Genomic DNA, 19,839 nt, shown 5'->3' with positions numbered 1-19,839 from the left:
TGACACTTAGAACAAAAATTCAACCATTTTCTGTCTATTTTTTTTGTCAGATTTTGTAGGTTCGCAATACCAACGACATGTGGCGAACCTGAAAAATTTGACAAAAATATGCCCTGTAGGAAAAATGTACCTGTTTAGCCCGATTTTATCGTAGAATTTGCCTGTTTTTTTAAGTTGAGTGGCATTTCCTAACTGGGATAGCAATTCTTCAAATCGATCGATGCGCACTCTGGAATCAATATTGCGTACTGTTGGAAAAATTATCCAGAAAACGAAATCGACTGTCCAGTCAGTATGGTCAGTGGCTAAAACGTCACCCGCTTTCAGCTAAGTCAGCCCTTCTCGCAGCTTTCAACCGACTGTGGAATGAAGGTGATTTTCCTGCTATTTGGAAAACCAGCCTTGTAGTGCCTATATCAAAAACTGGATGTAGTAGTCGGGAACCCAATCACTTTCGACCTATCAGCCTTACTTGTTGCCCCTCCAAAATCTTGGAATGAATGGTGAATCGCAGACTTGTAACTATTTTGGAAGAGAATGATCTGTTGGACAAACGCCAGCATGCATTTTGCTGAGGATATGGGAAGAAGGAATCTTGAAACAATTTCATCTTATGGGGATTGGCGGAAAACTAGGTTAATTTGTACGAAAAATTTTATCCGATCGCACATTTCGAGTTGTCATAGGAACATCATATTCTTCAGTCAAAAAGGAAGAAAATGGAGTTCCTCAGAGGTCGGTACTCGCTGTCACATTCTTCTTGATAGCCATGAACACTATTTCCAAAAACCGTAACAAAGGAATCAGTATCTTAGTATATGCAGACGACATTTTGATTGACGTAACGGGTCGTAGTATCAAAATTAATAGAAGGAAGCTACAAACAGCTGTGCGCAAGATATCAAAATGGGCCAAATCTATGTGTTTTACGATGGCTCGAGAGAAATGTCTCAGAAGCCACTTTTGCCTTGAAAATCGTATTCCCTGGAAGCTTAAAATGGAGCTGGACGGAGTAACAATATCATATAAGAAAGAACCTAAAATCCTAGGCATAACCTTTGAAAGACGTTTCAACTTTGACTCATATTCCAGAAAAGTTAAACAGGACATAAAAACCGTGTACGTCTTATTGAAATGATTAGTAAAAAGCGTACTGTATCCAACCGCAACACCATTTTAAATGTTGGAAATAGCATAGTCACCAGCAAACTCCTTTATGGACTAGAAATAACTTGTGGGTCTTACTGAACACTACGAATGTACTACTGAATATATCATACACATCCACTTATATGAGATCCCATCCCCCTAGCTCGCTGGTCGTCGTTATGCATCACTATTGCAACGAACCTTAATTGCGGCTAGTCGGTCAGTAAGCAGCTCATCGTCAGCTTATGGGATGAATCATCCAATAGGATGAAAATCCCTGAAAAAAAAAATCATCGTCAGCTTGGCATTATGTGGGTAACACAATTCCTTCGAAAATAATGTATCTATACTAGGTCCAACCTATAACAAAATCATACGACATGCCAGCGGACTGCTTCCAAGTTCCCACGCTTTAGCTAGTTGCGCAGAAGCTGGAGTTCTTCCCTTCCATTTGATAGCTGCTCTTTCTACTGTAAAAAAAAAGCTATAAACATAGCTAAAAAGACGAACAAAAATGTATCCCTCTACAGTATGGCAAGAATTATATTTAGAAAATACACTAAACTTCACTTACCCAACACTGAGTAGGTGATTAGATTAGGGGACCGGCGATGGAACAGTTATATACCGAAAGTGAACTGGGAAATAAAGAAAAACGTTCGTGCAGGAGACAACCAAATGAAAATATTAGCATGTTTTAATGCGATTGTGGCCATTAGGAATTGCGCGAAGTCTCCCACAACAAATATCAGATTTTTAAGCAAAAGCTGCAGCGAAAGCGTTGGCTTTACACCACAGTAGTTCTACAGGGAGCTTCGTGATTTTTTCAGACTCTGCAAGTGTGTTACTTGCCATACAAAATCCTCGAAATCATCACCCCTGGATACAACATATCCAACAGACAGCATCCGAATATTTCATCTTTTGTTGGATCCCCGGACACTCCGGAATCCATAGAAATACTGAAACGGACAAATTAGCAGCCATAGGACGCAACGAAGAGCAATATGACGTTGGAATTCCGAAGACAGATCTCTCTTACTGGGTTAAGTCCAAAATTTGGGACACATGGATATCGGAATGGAGAACACATAGGAACCTGAATCTAGCGAAAATCAAAGGGGATCCAAGGAAATGGAAAGATCAATCTAGTAGAAAAGAACAAGTATTGTTATCGAGGCTTCGGGTTGGGCACACGAGGTATACTCATCGGCATTATGTTTCCGGGGAACCTGAAAGGATGTGTGATTTATGCAACGTGAGGCAAACAGTAGTGGAACACATACTCATCGAATGTCCTGAACTCCAAGAACCCAGACAGGCGTACCAGATTGGCGTGTCCATAAGGAATATTCTTTCAAATGACGAAGTAGAAGATGAAAAACTACTTTGTTTCCTCAAAGAATCTTATTTGTTTGATGACATGTAAACTATAATAAACTTCTTCCAGAGACGAACCAGCCAAAAGCTGAAAGTCTCTTAAAATAAAGAAAAAAAAATAAGAATTTCATTAGGGATTCAAATTGCTGGAGATCGAAGTTTCATAATTTTGATTCTGGATTCAAAAAAATTGAAATTTTATATTCAATCAGAGTCAGTTAGGAATCACCAACTAGAAGAAATCACCGAAATAAAATAAAATTTGAATTCATATTGAAGATTTCGTGCTTTGAAACATCTAGATTTTAATTTTTTTAAAGTATTTACAGGATTCTTATCATGAAGTAAATTATAAATAATTAATTTTTGTTGGCAACAGAAATTATACTTTATTTTCAAGTAAAAATGTAGGTGGAAATTTTAATCGAGTTGTCAAAAAAGGAAAAAAATCAATCCAATTTGAACCGGAAACTTAATCTTTTACTTTTATTTATGAATATTTGGCTAATTTTCACCAACGCTTAAAATGGTTATGCTTGTGGTTGAAAAAAAAATTAGCATACTACTTGCTAATTTAAGTAAAACTTAAAACTTCAAAGTCCCTTATTCATTTTTTTAAACTTCATTTAAAAAAAAAAAGATACTTTTAGGACCTGTTTCGAAAGTTATGGATTTAGAATAAATAACTTACTATTCATAATTACATATATAGGTAGAACCTACACATCTATTTTCATACTATTATTTATGCATACATTGTTCAAGCAAAAATGTTTAAATCTAATATTTAAATCGAACACAAACCCATACTTACAGGATCTCAACAACACTTGACGTTTCTTCGAAAAGATTCCTTTTCCTTTACTCTAAGCGTACATTTTCAAGGATATGATGGCTTGCATCTTACAAATGCTAAAACCACTCTACAAAAAGTGTACTAGTATGTATGCCGTGACCGGGATTCGATCTCGTGCCCGCTGGCTTTGGAGATTTGAAGGCTATCCTCTACGCCATGGGCTGCGGCATGTTATAGAAAAAAATCTATCACCAAAGCGCCCCACCCCTCATGGCGGGCTCTTCCTACGGCCTTGTTTGGGACTTCTTCTCTTCGATTGGGGAGATACGAAGGGGGATCTCTTATACATTTTTTTTTATTGTAAAACTCGTAAACTAATCGAACAAATGAAACGAAATTTGGTATGAGAGTATATTTTAGCACAAGAAATGTATTTTTTTACTAAGTAAGCCCCGTCCTTCTTTCAGAGGAGGGACAGGAGATATAGGGTATGTAAAACTTGAAAACTAATCAAGCAAATAGAGCCAGAGGTGACATGTGATGATATTTGGAAACGAAAAATGTAGTTCGTGAACCCTCCCCACATTGCAGGGGAAAGAGGCAAATAAAAAACAGTTCCATATTTCAGATTTCAAACAATTATTTATAAACAAATTTCAGATAAAGTTTAAAAAAAATCATTTTAGATTCTTTGAATTGAAAATCTAATTTCATGTTATCGTCTTTACCCTGTAAAGATATAAAAAAATACTTCAAAATGTAGTTTTATTCAAACATTTTATTGATTTTTAGAAGGTGTAGGTGTAGAATCAGCTAGCTACATAGGTATATAGTATTCAACATTCAATAACCGTAAAAAAATAAAATTATCTCACGTACGTACCCGTAGAACTTATCCAATAATTTGAACCGTACGAACTTATTGCTTGATAGAGACTTGAAACTTTAACACATTCATCAATCCATCAGCAAATGGAACGACATTAAAGGTCTTATTCCGAACAAACGACAGGTAAGAGCTCTCCTCAAGCCTTAAGGAACTGATTGTTTATACGGCAAAAGGAAGAAATCCCAACACGAGACCTCATCATACTCACAAAATCGTATTTTCCATTAGAATTACTAACTTTCTCAAATAGGCTTTCGCCGAGACGGCAAAGACAAAACACTTTCTCTACTTATACCTACACAGGACTTGGCTGCCTACACATTGAGAAGGAATCGAGTCTATGGGAATCATCATTTCCGAACCAAATTCCGCACTCGAAAGCTCGGGTGAAATTATGGAAAATGGAAATTTATTCAATCACCAACACACACATTGATATTCATGCGAGTTGTCACCCCGGACCTCGGCCCGGATTCTTCTGTGTCTCGAAGCGTATCCTTCCCGAAAGGCTGCTACTTTCCCACGGTTTTTTTTATTTGTTTCATTGTGGATCCTCCGAATGTTTGGCCCAGATTTTTATTATACTTTCTGATATGGGAATGATGATCATGATGATGATGAGTTGAAGAGATGTCTCATCGCAAATGAAAGAATTCCTGATTCAACGTGTTTTTCCTCTGGTTGAAACTGTAAAAGATGAGTTTCTGTGTAAAATCAACTTGTTCGGCTTTGATAAAAAGGAAATGTGAAAAAGAAATTTTCTGAAATACTGGAATGATTTATTGTTAGGATTTTCATTGAAAAAAGTCCAAAAAGTCAATTAATACGATATGGTATCCATTTGGAAAAAAGTAATTACTGATCAATTTGGAAGATACAAACAAGCATTCTATTTGAATTTTTAAACCAAATTCGACGATATCGATTTCGGATCTTGTTTCTCCCCTAAGGGTACTCCATTGTATGATTTTACCCGAGTTGCTAGGAAGAAAACTAATTAACCTCGCTTCTGCTTTATCGTTTTCATGCCATAAATTTTTCGATACACACTCCATATCCCAATCTCGTCATCCAGCTCGATGTCCAGTCATACACCGTATAGGTTCCAAAAAATAACTCCCAGTAAATAAAAAGTCCTCTCATCGAGGTACCAATCTACCGACTGACTAATCAATCAATTTATTTCGCTTCAGGCCAATCGTTGGCTTCTCCATTTCATTTTGGCAATTTTGGTTTTAAACTGTTGACGAACAAAAGAGTTACCGTGTAGAAGCTGTAAACGAGTGTCATCAGCCGAAAACTGCGCTCAATCGAGATAATTGAGTGTTGAGGCCAATAAAATTTAATAAAATTAGCAGAAATACGTGTCGTTTCAAGAAGAGATAAAATATTTACTCATACTGTTAAATTGCTTCCATCATATAAAAATAAGAAATGGCTCAAATGTAATCAACTTATCAACACTGGTAGTTGCTTACTGAAACAATTATGAGGAAAGTTCGAATAAACTCAAACACCAACCATTTAGCTAGAATGTGTTCGATTCAATAATTCAGCTGTTTTGTCAAACATTCCACGGAAGGCAATCCCGAAAAGCCTGACGAAATAATCGGTACATGGTCCCAAGAGGAAATAAATACAACTACATTCGGTCACTATTTTTCAGCAAGTGAATTTTATCACTTGCTGATTTGTTTTATTTGCCATGCATGCGAGTTTGTGTCTGTGTGTATGTATGTTGTGTTGTATTGGCAGAAGGCTAGATATTTTTTGCGGTACTATATTGTGATGCAGCTGAACACGCGCTAGCTTTCCTTTGCCTCTCCACGATCAACACAACCGATGCTTAGAACAAAATGGCACTGCTTTTTTCACTGTTTCTGCGAAGAGAGCACACTAGGACACAATTGAGGTACACATTTTTTTCTTCCCTAAATTGATTGAAAAACGAATACCAATGTTCCGAACCAGTATTTTTGGTTGAACAATTCCTAATGAAACATCTACACAGAGCGGTAATCCCTTCGGGATCCCGGAAACGTTGATAAACTTTGAAAACTTAACGGGTTTAAATAAAATATTCAACTTCCGAAAACAAACATAATCTAACTAACCTACAATCGAGGCAGGATTCCAATCGAAGCGTTCGACCAGTACTTGTGGTTCACTCTCTAAACTGTGCCTACGGCTAGTATTGCATTTTTTTTCCTTCAACATTAGAGCTACAGTTGTTTATCGAACTTTTCCAAATCGTATAGCACCTCCAGCACGCAGCCCATGCTCCAGGCCTGCGTCCGGCAGGAATCCTTGCAGTAAGCTCCATTTTCGTTAGTCAATTCCGCTAATCCTCTCCAGTGGCATTTCTGGATTTCATTCAAATGAGTTTGCAAAATTGACCATGTTTCGGCAATCGTTTCCTTCAGCACTCCATTGGCTTTGGCGAAAATTAAACGGGCCCGCAGATAGAAACCAATCGGCCAAACCCACTCCGGTCCGTTGTGATAGTTGGCTCCATGCGATACCGTTTTATCGTCGCTATCGATCGAGTTATCATAATTGCCACGATAGCCCCAGTCTTCGCAATCCAACGTCTTCATTCCTAGTGGGCCCAGCAGATACTTCTTAGCATTTTCCAAAGCCCTCCACGCGTGTTTCGGATCGCACAACTCCGGGGCAGCAACCAGAGCAATCGGGAAATTACACCTCAACTGATAATCGGTCCAAGGTATTTCCGACCCAACAGTATCCTTATAAATTCCTCGCTTATTCACGTACTGACTGGTGCAGTTTTCATCCACATAAAAGTGTTTCTCAAAGTTGGCAGCAATCTTGTTTGCCCACTCTTTGTAGGTCCAAGAAGTTTTCACCCCGGTGTTCGAAGTCCGATCCACCGAACTGAACGGAATGACCTTCTCCTCAGCCATACGCTGCATGAACCTCAAACCAGCCATTTGCAGTCCAACCAATTCAACGGCTGAACCATCCCGAGGGGTCGAGGGAATGCCGCGATTGCCGGCCTTATCGCTGGAGCCCATTTTGTCCATCCAGGTGCCACAGTTGGCGTTGTTGCCACCGAACACGAATCCGGTGTCCGGATCGATACCGATCCGATTGTTGAAACCCTTATCCTTCATGTGGGCATCGATTCGGGTACCGGCGTTACGTTCCCGATACGACAAGCCCTGGAAGTGTACCGTTAGTGCCTCCTGGATGGTTTCGTACAACAGTTGGTCCTGGTGGAAAGAAATGAAGAAAGATTTTTTTTTAATATTTTATCTAATTTGTTTTCAAACCAGGTAAGTACATTCTTCTGCTCGAAATAAAACTAAAAATGTAACCCAGTACAAAGTAAGCGTTTGTGGGGAATATAGTTCTAACTCTCTGGAGCCACCACTTTCTCAACAACGGGTTAAAAACAGAAAAATGAAAAAAGTGATCTGTCTTAAAAGAAACGAAAAGCGTTAAGATCAATCAAAATTAGCTTAACTTTATAGTTCAAGATTCAGTAAAGAATGTCAGGTGTGAGAATTTTACGGTATTTTGAAGATTTTTCAACCTTTGGCACAATTATTCTCATGTTTCTGTCAAAACTTCCACGGTTTTTGCAATCAGCATGGTTTTATCACAGTCCTTTTCAATGAAAAACACTTAGATGTTTTGGAAATTGAGAGACCCTTAGGCTTAAAGCTTGAAAGGTTAGACTTGAGACAAGAGATTTGAAACGTATGAGAACTGAAACATGAGACGTGCTGCATGAGGGTTGAGACTAGAAATTCGAGACCTGAGATAGATCTGAGACCTAAGACATGAGCCAAGAGACGTGAAATATAAGACATGAGGCGTGCAACGTCTCACTTCTCAAATCTCACTTCTTATCTCTCGAGTCCTAGGTCTCACATACCACTTATCACTTCTCAGGTTCCATGCCTGACTTCTCACGTCTGATTTTTCTCTTCTCGTGTCTAATTTCACAGTTCTCATATCCTACATCTTACTTCTAAAATCTTCCATCCCACGTCTTATATTTTACTTCTCATGTCTCACATCTCACTTCTTTTGTCTCTTTTTTTCATTTCACATCATATTTCTCATTTCTCACGTTTTACATATCACATGATTTCCCATAGCTCGTTACGGCCTATCGTGCGTGTCGTATGCGGTTTTGAAGTTAATGAATAGATGCGTAGGGACTTGGTGTTCACGGCATTTTTGGATGATTTGCCATAATGTGAAGATCTGGTCCCCTGTAGACCGTCTGTTTGCTTGTGGCGTTAGGTGGTTATTTATAAAAAGAAACAAAATTATTTTCGGATATTGAGATATGATAAAAAAGCACCCAGCCAGCAACAAAATTTAATAATTATTTTTCGTTACTTTAGTTTTACGTTTGCTTGTTTTCTGGTCAAAAAAATAATTTTGTTCACGACCAACACTTGAACAGATAATAAATAGAATATTTTATCTAAACCGAACAGTCGGGAGGGTAAAATTAGTATGTTTTTGCCACTATCCGCAAGACTGTCCCAAAGCTGTTTAAATCATTTTTAAAGGAAGAAAAAGAGGAGCTTTGATTAACGTGAACTCCACAAATATTCATACAATGTGTACGAAAAAAAGCATTCATTAAAATTACAAAAGTTAGACTAGATGAAATAATTTAATGAACAGTAATGTCAAAAAAAATTTTTTTCATCTAATCCATTTAACTGATTCAGGGTGTCGACTCATATCTGGTAATAAAATTCCCTGATTTTTCCTGATTTTCCCTGATTTTCCAGTCGTTTTTCCAGAAAGTTCCAGGTTTGAAAAACAACCTGAGGAAGCAACTTAAAGTATCAGCCTTCTTCTGTGCGTCTTCCAAAATTTTCCAGCGTTTCACCTCAAGCGATTTTGCTTCCGCTTCTCGATGACGCTTCATCAGCTTTGTTTGATCTTATTCAAGAGCATGTGAATTTCGAACTCTTTGAATAAGTTTGTTGGAAATTTGGACTGATTTTATCCCTCCAGCATAAAAAAACAGCATCATAGATTTGTCGTTTAGCCACCACTGATTCTTCACGCATATCGCGTTGCCATGTGAAAGACAGCAGATCATTTTGACGATGTTGAAGAATTCTGGACACTTGGCATTTGCCAAAAATGATCCAGCCTTTCTTTGCTACGGTCATAATTATCAAATTTATCGCCTCTGGCAATCACTCCGGAACACTGCCGTACTGTTAAATCTGCCGAGGATCCACTAACACATCCAGTATCTGCCAATATAGTCAAAGTCTTCTCAAATCGTTTTTTGGCCAATTTGGTATCGCTGCTGATAACTGCCGGATCAAGGCAAGAGGCGGCCTTGGTCAGAGGATAAGTTAATGGCGATCGCTTCATTAACTTAAGTACAATTGCCTTCAGCATTCCTTTGCATTCGATACGAAATTGCAGAACTTGCTTTTCTCTGAGCTTAGGACATTTTTTCATAGCATTCTTAGTGTCATATCCGCATATTTTTAAGCAGATAAAAAACTATGACGTATCTTCAAATAAAATTAGGATCATTGTTTTTTCCCTGATTGGTGCAAAAATTCCCTGATGTTCCCTGATTTTTCCTGATGCAAATTGAATTCCCTGATTTTCCAGGTTTTTCCAGGTAGTCGACACCCTGTGATTTTGTTTTTTTTTAAATTAAATACGAGGTTCAAAGATTTTTTGTTGTAAAAAATTCAAATTTTACCATATATTGCCAGTTTTGTCCAGCTGCTACTTTTTACTAGGGCTTTCATTTTGTGGTAGCACACGCGAAAGCCTTATTGAATTGATTTTTCTTACTACGTTTCTAATTGCAGCCAAAATGCTTTGTTATTTCTGATTCAGCAATAATTCAATTATAAGTGATAACCTTTGAAAACGAATCATCGACTGAAAAACTTCCGAAAAGATAACGGTTCAAATTGTTAAATTTATGGAATGTTGTCAAAATATTATGGAAATCTTATAAAATATGTCGAAATATATAGAGTGCATTGAAGAAATTAAAATTACGATTTTACAGTTACGTAATTTTCACTTTTTTGTTTAACATTATTTATCTGTAAAAATCCCCTCACACTTCTAGAACTGATAAAGGTGACAAAGATGGTTTCTGTTGAAGGTGAAATGCAAATATCGTTGACTATGAAACAACTTAAGGACCACTGACTCTCAGGGTGTGCTACACGGCTAACGCTTACCCAAAGCACAAACACGCGAAACCCAAAACTTGTAGCTAAAGTATGTTTCACATAGAATCTGGTCGGATAAAATAGATCATTTCTCCGCAAAGAAATAACGTACAACAAAAGTAAAAATGTCATTTTGTAGGGTTTTTATCGCACTTTAAGGGAAAAAAATACATAAAAATCATTCGTCAGCTTTTCGGATTAGTTTTCGAACTTTTTTTGTGATACCACCCATCATTTTCTGCACCATTTTTTCATTTGAGTGGGTTTTTCCATGGTTCTGCCACATTTCTTCAGTTTTCCCTTAACTATTGCCCAACATTTCTCGATGGGACGAAAATCCGGACAGTTTGGTGGATTGATACTTTTTTCAACAAAATCGATCTTGTTCTCCTTATACCACTTAACGACATCCCGGCTGTAGTGGCAGCTTGCCAGGTCCGGCCAGAACTTCACCGGACCTTTGTGGGGCCGAATGGATGGCAAAACCCTCTTCTGGAGACATTCTTCTTTGTATTCATTGTGTCCCCAGTGATGAAAATCTTAGTCTTCTTCTCACAACTACAGATCCCTTGCCAAATCATCATCAATTTGTTACCGTGTATTTGTCCAAAATCAATTTTGACGTAAGTTTCGTCGTCCATCAAAATGCATCCGTTGTACTTGGTCAACACTTTCTCGTACAACCTCCTTGCCCTGGTTTTGGCAACCAGGTTTTGTTTCAGCGATCTGTTGGGGTGTTTGCTTGCATGATACGACCGCAAGCCTTCTCGCAAACAAATTCGTCGAGCTGTACTGTGGTTCGTCTTGAACTTTTTCGCCAAATCACGCGAGGAGATTCCAGGATTATTGTGAACTGATCGAATTACCTTTGCTCGCAGCTTCCGGTCATATGTTCCACTTTAACGCCTGGTTTGTTTTGCTCGATCCACCGTAAGGGTCTCCCAGTAACGTTGCAGCACTGAATTTACAGTCGATTTTGAATATTTCAGGAATTTCGCGATCTTTACCTCTGACCACGTCGGTGTGCAGAATTTTCTCTCACCTTTCGCGTTCCATCGTCGATAACTTTTGACTGACTGCTTCAATCTTGATGAAATTTTCACCACTAAGTAAACAAACCATCCGGATCAAAACACTGTCAATAGATTCGCGATGTGATAACTAGGGGCCTGCAGTAAATGAAAAGATGCGGCCAGATTCTATGTGAAACAGACTTTGATAGAATGATTTACTTCCACAAGACATTTCAAAAAACCTAAGCTAGCTTAACATTATCTACTCACGGGCCCGTTTCCTACCATAACATCCAAACAATCATATCACAACTCGGACGGCACAGGTGTATCACAGCAGTATATCACAGATTCTGGCAACCCTGCCTGGCTGCACTGCTCAACGGGCGCATGGCAAAGACCCGGAGCACCTCCGCTGTCTGCTTCCGGCTTGGTCAGACCGACTGAGCTGGAGCCAATAGTACCTTTAGCTTCCGAACAACGACCCTCGGCTCTCCAACAATGACCTGCCGATTAATAACCATGGCTTTACTTTCGCTTCTTATCAGACAAAAAAAAATCGCTACTCACCCACGAGGGGTTGTTGTCTTTTTCCAATGATTGCCGAGCTAATGGTTATGTTCCGGCACTGAAAATCAAGACGATTTTGATGCAATTTGAGGGGAAAACTTCGGTTTGATTCACTCACTCTAACCTACAATTTTTCTTTCGTCTTCCAATTTCCTTTTTACTACTGGCACGAAAATGTCTTCGGCTTCTTTTCCGCTGGAGATGGTTCTGTTTGCAACTGAGTCAGAAAAAACATCGTCCGCTATCCCCCGTTGCCTAATAGTGGGAGGAAACAGTTTTCTCACATCTCCACCAAACCAACTCGAATTTGACTTCCAGTTTGTTGGCTTCGACTCCGGGATATAAGCCACGGACGGTAGCTCCACGACGTTCAGCAAATCACAATCGCAATGACGAATTCTGGCGCTTAATTTGTTTCATTCCACAGTTTTTGATTTGCCGATTCTTGTTTATGTTGTTCACGTGTGCTTTTGACGCTTACACTCTCAACACTAAATATTTAATTTTGGTTCGAATTAATACAATTACTACACGCTCAAAATTTAATAGCAACAAAACTTAATTCTTACGCTACAACTAGTCATCACCGAAACTGAAAGTGGCTCCAGAGAGTGAACCGATGAAAATCTATAAAACATTTGTTGTCACTACCAAATGATAATTTTTATATTACAATCTCAATCGAAAAGTATCAAACCTCTTTCTAAGTTGTAATTTCCTTGACAAAATTTTAAAGCAAAAAAATCCGAAGTGTAATGGTTCCTCATGAAAACTGTTTTACATCAATCTTATAAAATGTTAAATTCAAAGCTCAAAAAATGGATTTTTATGACTACATAAAATAAAATAAAAACATAAAATACTCACACATTCGCCAGGCAGTTTGGCATCGCTATCATCGGTGGGATACAGCCGCGAAACCTTATCCTTCAACAGAGCCCTTCCATTGGGAGCTTCCTCGACAAATTCCTTAATGCTGTACAACCACCACCAGATGGCATCACGACAGTTGAACCGAGCATTCATACCACCATCCAACAGGTTCGGGATCAAACCATGTCTCAGGCAACCACCGAAACCCAGTATCATATACCGGGCCTCATCGAACCGTCCGGTTAGGAACATCAGTCCCCGGATAGCGATAAATGTGTCTCGACCCCAACAGCGCATATAACCGGTGGAAAAGTGAGGCAAACCGGCTGCCAGAGTTGCGCAATGAGCCGGTGGTTTTGGAGGCGCTACGTCCGGACTCAACTTGGGCAGGTGGGCAGACGGTGCCACCCGAATGCATTGGATCGATCCCAGCGCCAGACGACGGCCGAAATCTGAGCCGTGGCGAACAAAGTCACCCATAAGGTGGGCGGCAGCATTGACAGCGAGACGATGAACACCGGTGATGATCACGTCGAAATAGCAGGGAATCATGTACCGAGGAATTTGTTTGAGGGGAGCCAAGTTTTTCTCCAACCAATTTGCAACTGGGACCAGGTTCGGGTACTTGAGAAGACGCTGGGAACAGTAGTCTGAAATTGAAAAAAAAATTAAAACAAAGTCTCTAATGATGATGGAAAACACTTACCGATTAACCAATCTCCAATACGTAGATTGTTGGCCAACGGATGACCCAGATCGTTGCTCGGACCAATGTCGCTTAGAATTGAAATAATACCCTGCAATCCGCAGTAAACTAGATCGCCATAACCGGGTAAATTGTACGGGCCTCCACCATTATCACGTTCTTCGTCAGCTCCACAGTACAGCAGATTGTTGAAATCGATCAAATTCAGCTTCGTTAGCATATGTTGCAGTTCTGTATAAGCAATGCCGCTATCATGGTGGAATTCCTTTACCAACGATTGCAATTTTTCGAAATGTGGCCGGACATTTTCCTTCAGACCGACACGAATAGCTACCACCGAGCCGGGTTTCAAATTCACAAAGTCGAGCTGGGTCGAATTGCCATCGATAATGGCTTCCTTGCGGAAAACATCCGATTCCTCGATTTTGAGATTCTTACGCAGATCGACAACGTATTCCTGAACACCGTTGATGTATTGCTCGTCCTTTTTGTACTCCGTTGGGCGATCAAACGTTTGACCGATTCTGCAAAAATTAACAATTGTCGTTAATAATGGAATTTTAGATTATGATAAGCAGGGTAAAAACTTACTTTTTGTAGATTTGAACTTCGAAAATAATTTCCAACAGTTCACCTTCGAATCGCAACGGCTTAACGCTGGTCGGTCCAGCCCAAGGACTGGGATAGCTGAAGGCGGTGTGAGCTACCAAGATCAGCGTTTCGTGATTCTGCGTGGAATGACGGGTGACGGCCACAATATCCGGATGCATTTGATCCACATACACCTGATCGAAACCACGCGTAGCGAGACCTCCGTGCAGCAGGTTCAGAACTTCTTTGACCGCAACGATACCGGTACTTTTATCTACGTGTTTGCCCCATTCCTGATACTGGCGCTCTTCGTCTACCACGTGAATCTGAGAAAAAAAAGCTTATAAGTGGTTGTTCGCAGGACAATTACGTCTATTATAAATGTGAAACTTACATGATGGGGAACCATTTCGTCCAGGCCTCGATTGCTTCCGGTGGCGCAACAGGCCATCGAAACAAGAGCTGCCGATGGAACCAGATCGAATATCGAGCGCTTCTCCACCGGAGATGGATTATCGTGGGTCATGTCCATGAACAGAGCATGAGCGATGCTAGGCGCTACAATACGCTTGGGACACGGGAAGAAAGCACCCACCGGTGCTCCACCGTAGCGATGAACCAGCCGACCTTCCTCGTGCGAATCCCATGCGGAAAGAGCCTCTGAAAAATGACAACGGTAAGTTGTTGAAATGTGTTTTAATTTGTTTCTCGAAATTTACCTCGAATAAGCGAAGTAATTCCCAAACGATTGACAAAAATGTTATCGGTGTAATCCGAATTGGTGAAAAGTTCAGCAACCACGTACAGTTCGGGATTGACTTTCCGTGCTGAATCTAAAAGCCATTCGGCAACATGCAAAGGAGTTGAATGGCAGTTATCAAGCCGAACACCATCGAATATTCTGGCCGTCGTATCCACGTACTCCTTCATGTGCTTCCACAAGTAAGGACTATCTTCGGGTTTGTCTCCGAAACGTAACTTCACGCTATCACCCCAGGCAATCAGCTCTCTTCGCAAATAAACGTTTCCGTTGCCGGCTTGAGGTCGAGCGAAATCGTTCAAAGGGTCGCCATTGATCACCCAACCGTTGTGAGCCATGAACAATTTACCCGGTTCCTTGTACATCGACTCCTCGATTTCCTTCAACGATTTACCCTTGATTCCGTATTGGGTAAAGTACTTCATAAACAGGGGATACTTCACGGAGATTCCCTTCACCTGAGGACCATCAGCCTGAACTCGCTCGTATCGGGCTCCAGCCAAACAGTTCTCGATAGCGTAATCCAGATGGCTCTGGATTTCCTTCCGCACTTCTTCGTTCAGCCACTGCAATCGGGACCGGAAGGCTTCCAAACATTTGCGCTTCCGGGTGTCCTCGTCAAAGCAATCATTCCGGTAGACGTTGTAGATTTTAAGAGCTTTCTCGAAATCTATTTCTGCTCCTAGCCGATGGTATCCGGAGTCAGTTTTTAGAAGGATGTCCCCTTCCGGAGCATCCTGAGCTGGGGTGGGTTGTGATTTCGCGGCTTCTTCGCTGAATCTGTTTTGAATGAATGGGATTTAGTGGAAAACGTTTAAGCAATTCAATCAAGTGTACTCTTACCTTTTAACATATTTATCGATATCGCACTGGTAAAGTTCATGCAGTTTTATTCTAGGCAGATAGTTGGTTTGAATCTGCCAACGAATGGCCTGCAAATGTTCGGCTGTTTCGACTACCATCGGGCAACCGACCTGTTCCAACAAACCGGCTGCGACATCTTCGCCGACCTGAGCCAGAACGGCATCCAGCAGGAAGGCCGGCCTCAAATGGGGACAAGTGAAGCAGTTGTAGCTGCATTCCGGATATTCTCGGATCCAAATCGACTCGTTAGCTGTGTGATTCAGTACGATATCGCAGATCGACGCAACGCCCCATTCCTCGCGCATCTTACGTACCACTTTGTCCACCTCATCAAAGCTGACCTCGTGGCTGTCGTTGTTCTGGAAGTCCGGATTCACCCTGAGCTGGTTTTTGAGTGAATATGCCGAACGTGAACCTCCCAGCTCCTGGATCGGAGTAAAGTGAACCATGTTGTAACCACTCTCTTTGGCTACCAGCATTTTAGCTTCCCAGGTATTGATAGGACCAAGCAGTTTTGCAATGACTGTTTGACAGCGAATCGCCTCCAGTGGGAGATGTGTGAGAGCATCTCCTTTGCCAATTGTGAGATTCGGTTCGACCTGAACGTACAAACCCGCCTGATGATCTTCTTTGCCCTCGTACTCAACATAGAAATGGTACGTCCCCGATCTAGTCAGATGCACGGTGCAGTAGTACTCAACGTCTTTGATTTGAACATATTTCGAGCCATTTGCGTCTAGCAGCTTAATCCCACCTGAGCCGAACCACTCCAGTTGACGGTATTCTGTGCGTTCAAATTCCTTGCCTGGAAGATTTAACAAAAACAGATGATAAGGCAAGCTGTTTTCCATAACCGATTGAATGCAACCGATAAGGTAGGTCAAAAAACGACCCGATTATTTACAGTTTAGCGAGCGATTGCATCAGGACATTGAAACGTGTCACCATTTTTGATTGGATCACGTTTTCATTCATTTTTTTCCAAAATTGACCTACAATTCTAATTTGGCAACGAACAACTTTGATTAAACTTTATCAGTGTTCACGTTAACTATTCGTTTTTTGACCTTGACCTCACCTTGGCTAACACAGTGAGAAAAAAACAAGTTACACTCACCATCAGCTGGATAGTTGCAGTAGATGGCCACACGGCGCCCCAACAGTGACGGTCCCGGGGTAACGTGCAGTATCGAGTTCTTCTTCAGCCGATACAACGTTCCCTCGCCTTTGTCGTTGTGGTGGATGGCCAACTTGAGCGACCCTTGATCGGACATTTTTCCTTGACCTGCTGCCGGTGGTAACCACTGGAAGAAGACAAAAAGACACAAAAAACGGTCAATTAAATAGTCTATTATTTTTCAGTTTAAAAAACGGACCTCTGCGTTCAGGAAGGAACCGATTTTTCGGAGCACCTTCATGATATAGGAACAAATGAAGGCCACGGTTTTGCGGAACTGACTTAGGAGTACAATATTGAAAACGGGGTTGTAAAAGCGAAAAGAAACCTGCCGGCGCCAGATCTGGCGAGTGACTGACGATAAGGGTCAGTTTTGCACGGCAGCTGACTAGCTGGAGCTGATGCGAAATGCAACTGTACTCCAGGTCTAAAACATTGGAATTACTTTAGCATCAACAACTTTTTAATCAGTGCTTGGACAATGAGGTAAAAGGTATTGTTCTTTATTTTTTCATTATTGATACGTTTTTTTTCTAGATTCTGATTTTTTTTCAGAAAGATCATTGTAGAACTAGCTCTAGAAAATTACAAACCTCTTTCAACAGACAGTGAGAAAAATTTAAGTGGATGAATCAATTCAGTATTTCTGCTCAGAGCAAAGCGTCAACGATTGCGGCTGTCCATGATCTTGTTTGTTAAACAGTTATTATTATTTAAATCTAAAGAAGCCAACATTATTACACAATATTAGTCACTGTTCGTTTGAACTGCTGTTTTTAAGTGTTGGATCTTTTATTTATTCCATTAATTTGATTCAAAAAAAACAAAAGAAAAATCAGCAAAATTTTGTATAAGTAATCATAAAACTACACACACGTCCTATTTAAGGTTTCGCGAATAAAAAAAAATCCTTTCCAGTATCTGAGACATTCAAAATAGGCCGTAAGTTTGATCGAATTGACTTTTTAGGGTCGAGAAAAGATATGAATTGGAACAAAATGTTAAGTGTAAAAGCTACTAGAAATTTAAAAAAAAAAGTTGAAAGCTGGCCAATAGCTCACGTGACTTAATTGAAATTACAATGCAAATGTAATTTTTTGTCAGTTACTAAATCCATAAATTTGATCGACAGTTGAAACGTGATAATCAGTTCACTGATTTTGATCTTGTTATAGTGTGATTTGGCAGGTGGCCAACTAAACAAAACCAAACCCTTTTGGCATCTTGTTAGCTTCAATCGTTTGAGTAAACGGTTCAATCTGTAGAAGGAAACGACCAAAACAAACTAAAGCAATCGTCGTAACCTATGGCCCCTTAAGTTGATTAAACGGCGCAACGACGCGACGACAATCGCCTGAGCTGATGAGACGTATCAGATCTACGCGCTTGATTGTTTTCATAGAATGCTTTCAAGAATTCAAGCCATGCGTGTTAAAATTCCTATCGTGACACGACCTCTTCTAAAACCGTCCCAGCTTAAGCGCGGGAACGAAAATAAAACACTCACGTGCTCAAGACCAGCAACAAAGTTTCACAACTTGTCTCGACCAACAGATGTTTCCAACTGTTGTGGTTCAGCAGACAAAAACTCGTCCGCGTAACTGCTTTGAAACTGCTCCCAACTAAATTAAGGCCAATTTGGGAGCGAGCATTTTGCTCGTAAACGTTCTTATAATCTTTCCATACAAATCTCTCAACAACGGTAGACAGATTCAAAATACTTCACGACCCGAAGCAATCTAGAACGAGGTCAGGGCGAAGGTACCCTAGTTTCGCTACTGGCCGTGAGACGTCGGAGGATAATAGTATGGGAAATATCACCCAAAAAATCACTGGAATCCCGAAGAACTAACCATTGCCAGAACATTATTCCGTTGAAACCACTTACCTCAAGTTTAAAATGGCACTAATTTCTCCAAAAATATGAAGCTGCCGACGGATTTCACTGAATTTTTCACGCACCGAGCTACGCAACCCAACCGCCTTGCTCCAGAAATTTTCATAAATCCGACTACAAGGTGACCTTGCTGTGTGCGGGTGATGGGCGTTATCGTTTTTTATCCTTTCTCGCGCAAAGAGCCGTTACGAAAAATGTAAACAAACCCGATTTTTTGTGGGGGCCGAGGGATTGCCCACTTGCTCAAAGCATGCTTCCAAGATAAATAGATATCCAAACGGAAAGCCGAAATCGAAGAAAAAGATTTTAGATTGATAAATAAGAGATTTCTGGATCAAAATTAATAAGAAAAATCCATTTTCGAGTTTGAATTAAGAAGCACAGGCAGATTTTATATTCTGATTGAAAATTCAGTAACATTACTCAAATCAATAGTCTAAAATCAGAAAATCCAACAATTCCGTGATCAAAATCCTGAAAAATTTAAAATTTAGAATTCAGATTCAGATTTCAGATTCAGATTTCAGATTTCAGATTCAGATTTCAGATTCAGATTTCAGATTTCAGATTCAGATTTCAGATTCAGATTTCAGATTCAGATTTCAGATTCAGATTTCAGATTCAGATTTCAGATTCAGATTTCAGATTCAGATTTCAGATTCAGATTTCAGATTCAGATTTCAGATTCAGATTTCAGATTCAGATTTCAGATTCAGATTTCAGATTCAGATTTCAGATTCAGATTTCAGATTCAGATTTCAGATTCAGATTTCAGATTCAGATTTCAGATTAAGATTTCAGATTAAGATTTCAGATTAAGATTTCAGATTCAGATTTCAGATTCAGATTTCAGATTCAGATTTCAGATTCAGATTTCAGATTCAGATTCAGATTCAGATTTCAGATTCAGATTTCAGATTTAGTTTTCAGATTCAGATTTCAGATTCAGATTTCAGATTCAGATT

General features: G+C 40.0%; 1 protein-coding gene across 2 annotated transcripts; it reads right to left on the bottom strand.

The window, feature by feature from the left end:
• Window positions 1–5,866: 5,866 nt before the first annotated feature.
• On the bottom strand, window positions 5,867–19,001 carry LOC129755029 (glycogen debranching enzyme). Of its 2 annotated transcripts, none has more exons than XM_055751328.1 (9): window positions 18,866–19,001; window positions 16,918–17,104; window positions 15,780–16,605; window positions 14,896–15,716; window positions 14,571–14,836; window positions 14,177–14,502; window positions 13,586–14,109; window positions 12,874–13,529; window positions 5,867–7,447 (listed from the first exon to the last, which is right to left on the bottom strand). In XM_055751328.1, exons 2-9 carry the CDS (start codon window positions 17,072–17,074, stop codon window positions 6,437–6,439), a joined length of 4,587 nt encoding a protein of 1,528 aa, XP_055607303.1. In that variant the 5' UTR covers window positions 17,075–17,104; window positions 18,866–19,001; the 3' UTR covers window positions 5,867–6,436. The 2 variants fall into 2 exon arrangements, with proteins under 2 accessions (XP_055607303.1, XP_055607301.1); XM_055751326.1 differs by lacking the exon at window positions 18,866–19,001 and adding an exon at window positions 17,177–17,343.
• Window positions 19,002–19,839: the final 838 nt, after the last annotated feature.

Source organism: Uranotaenia lowii, chromosome 3 (genome assembly GCF_029784155.1).
Source record: "Uranotaenia lowii strain MFRU-FL chromosome 3, ASM2978415v1, whole genome shotgun sequence".
NCBI lineage: Eukaryota > Metazoa > Arthropoda > Insecta > Diptera > Culicidae > Uranotaenia > Uranotaenia lowii.
Note: the sequence above shows the minus strand (reverse complement) of the source record. Positions and strands in the feature narration are given on the sequence as shown.

Bases quoted from the DNA above. Each gene is read 5' to 3' on its own strand.
- LOC129755029 (XM_055751326.1), bottom strand. From the start codon at position 17,218: ATGAAGGTGCTCCGAAAAATCGGTTCCTTCCTGAACGCAGAG. The intron at 15,717-15,779 runs GTAAGAGTACAC...CATTCAAAACAG, and splicing joins ATCGATAAATATGTTAAAAG to ATTCAGCGAAGAAGCCGCGA. The intron at 14,503-14,570 runs GTAAGTTTCACA...TTTTTTTCTCAG, and splicing joins ACGAAATGGTTCCCCATCAT to ATTCACGTGGTAGACGAAGA.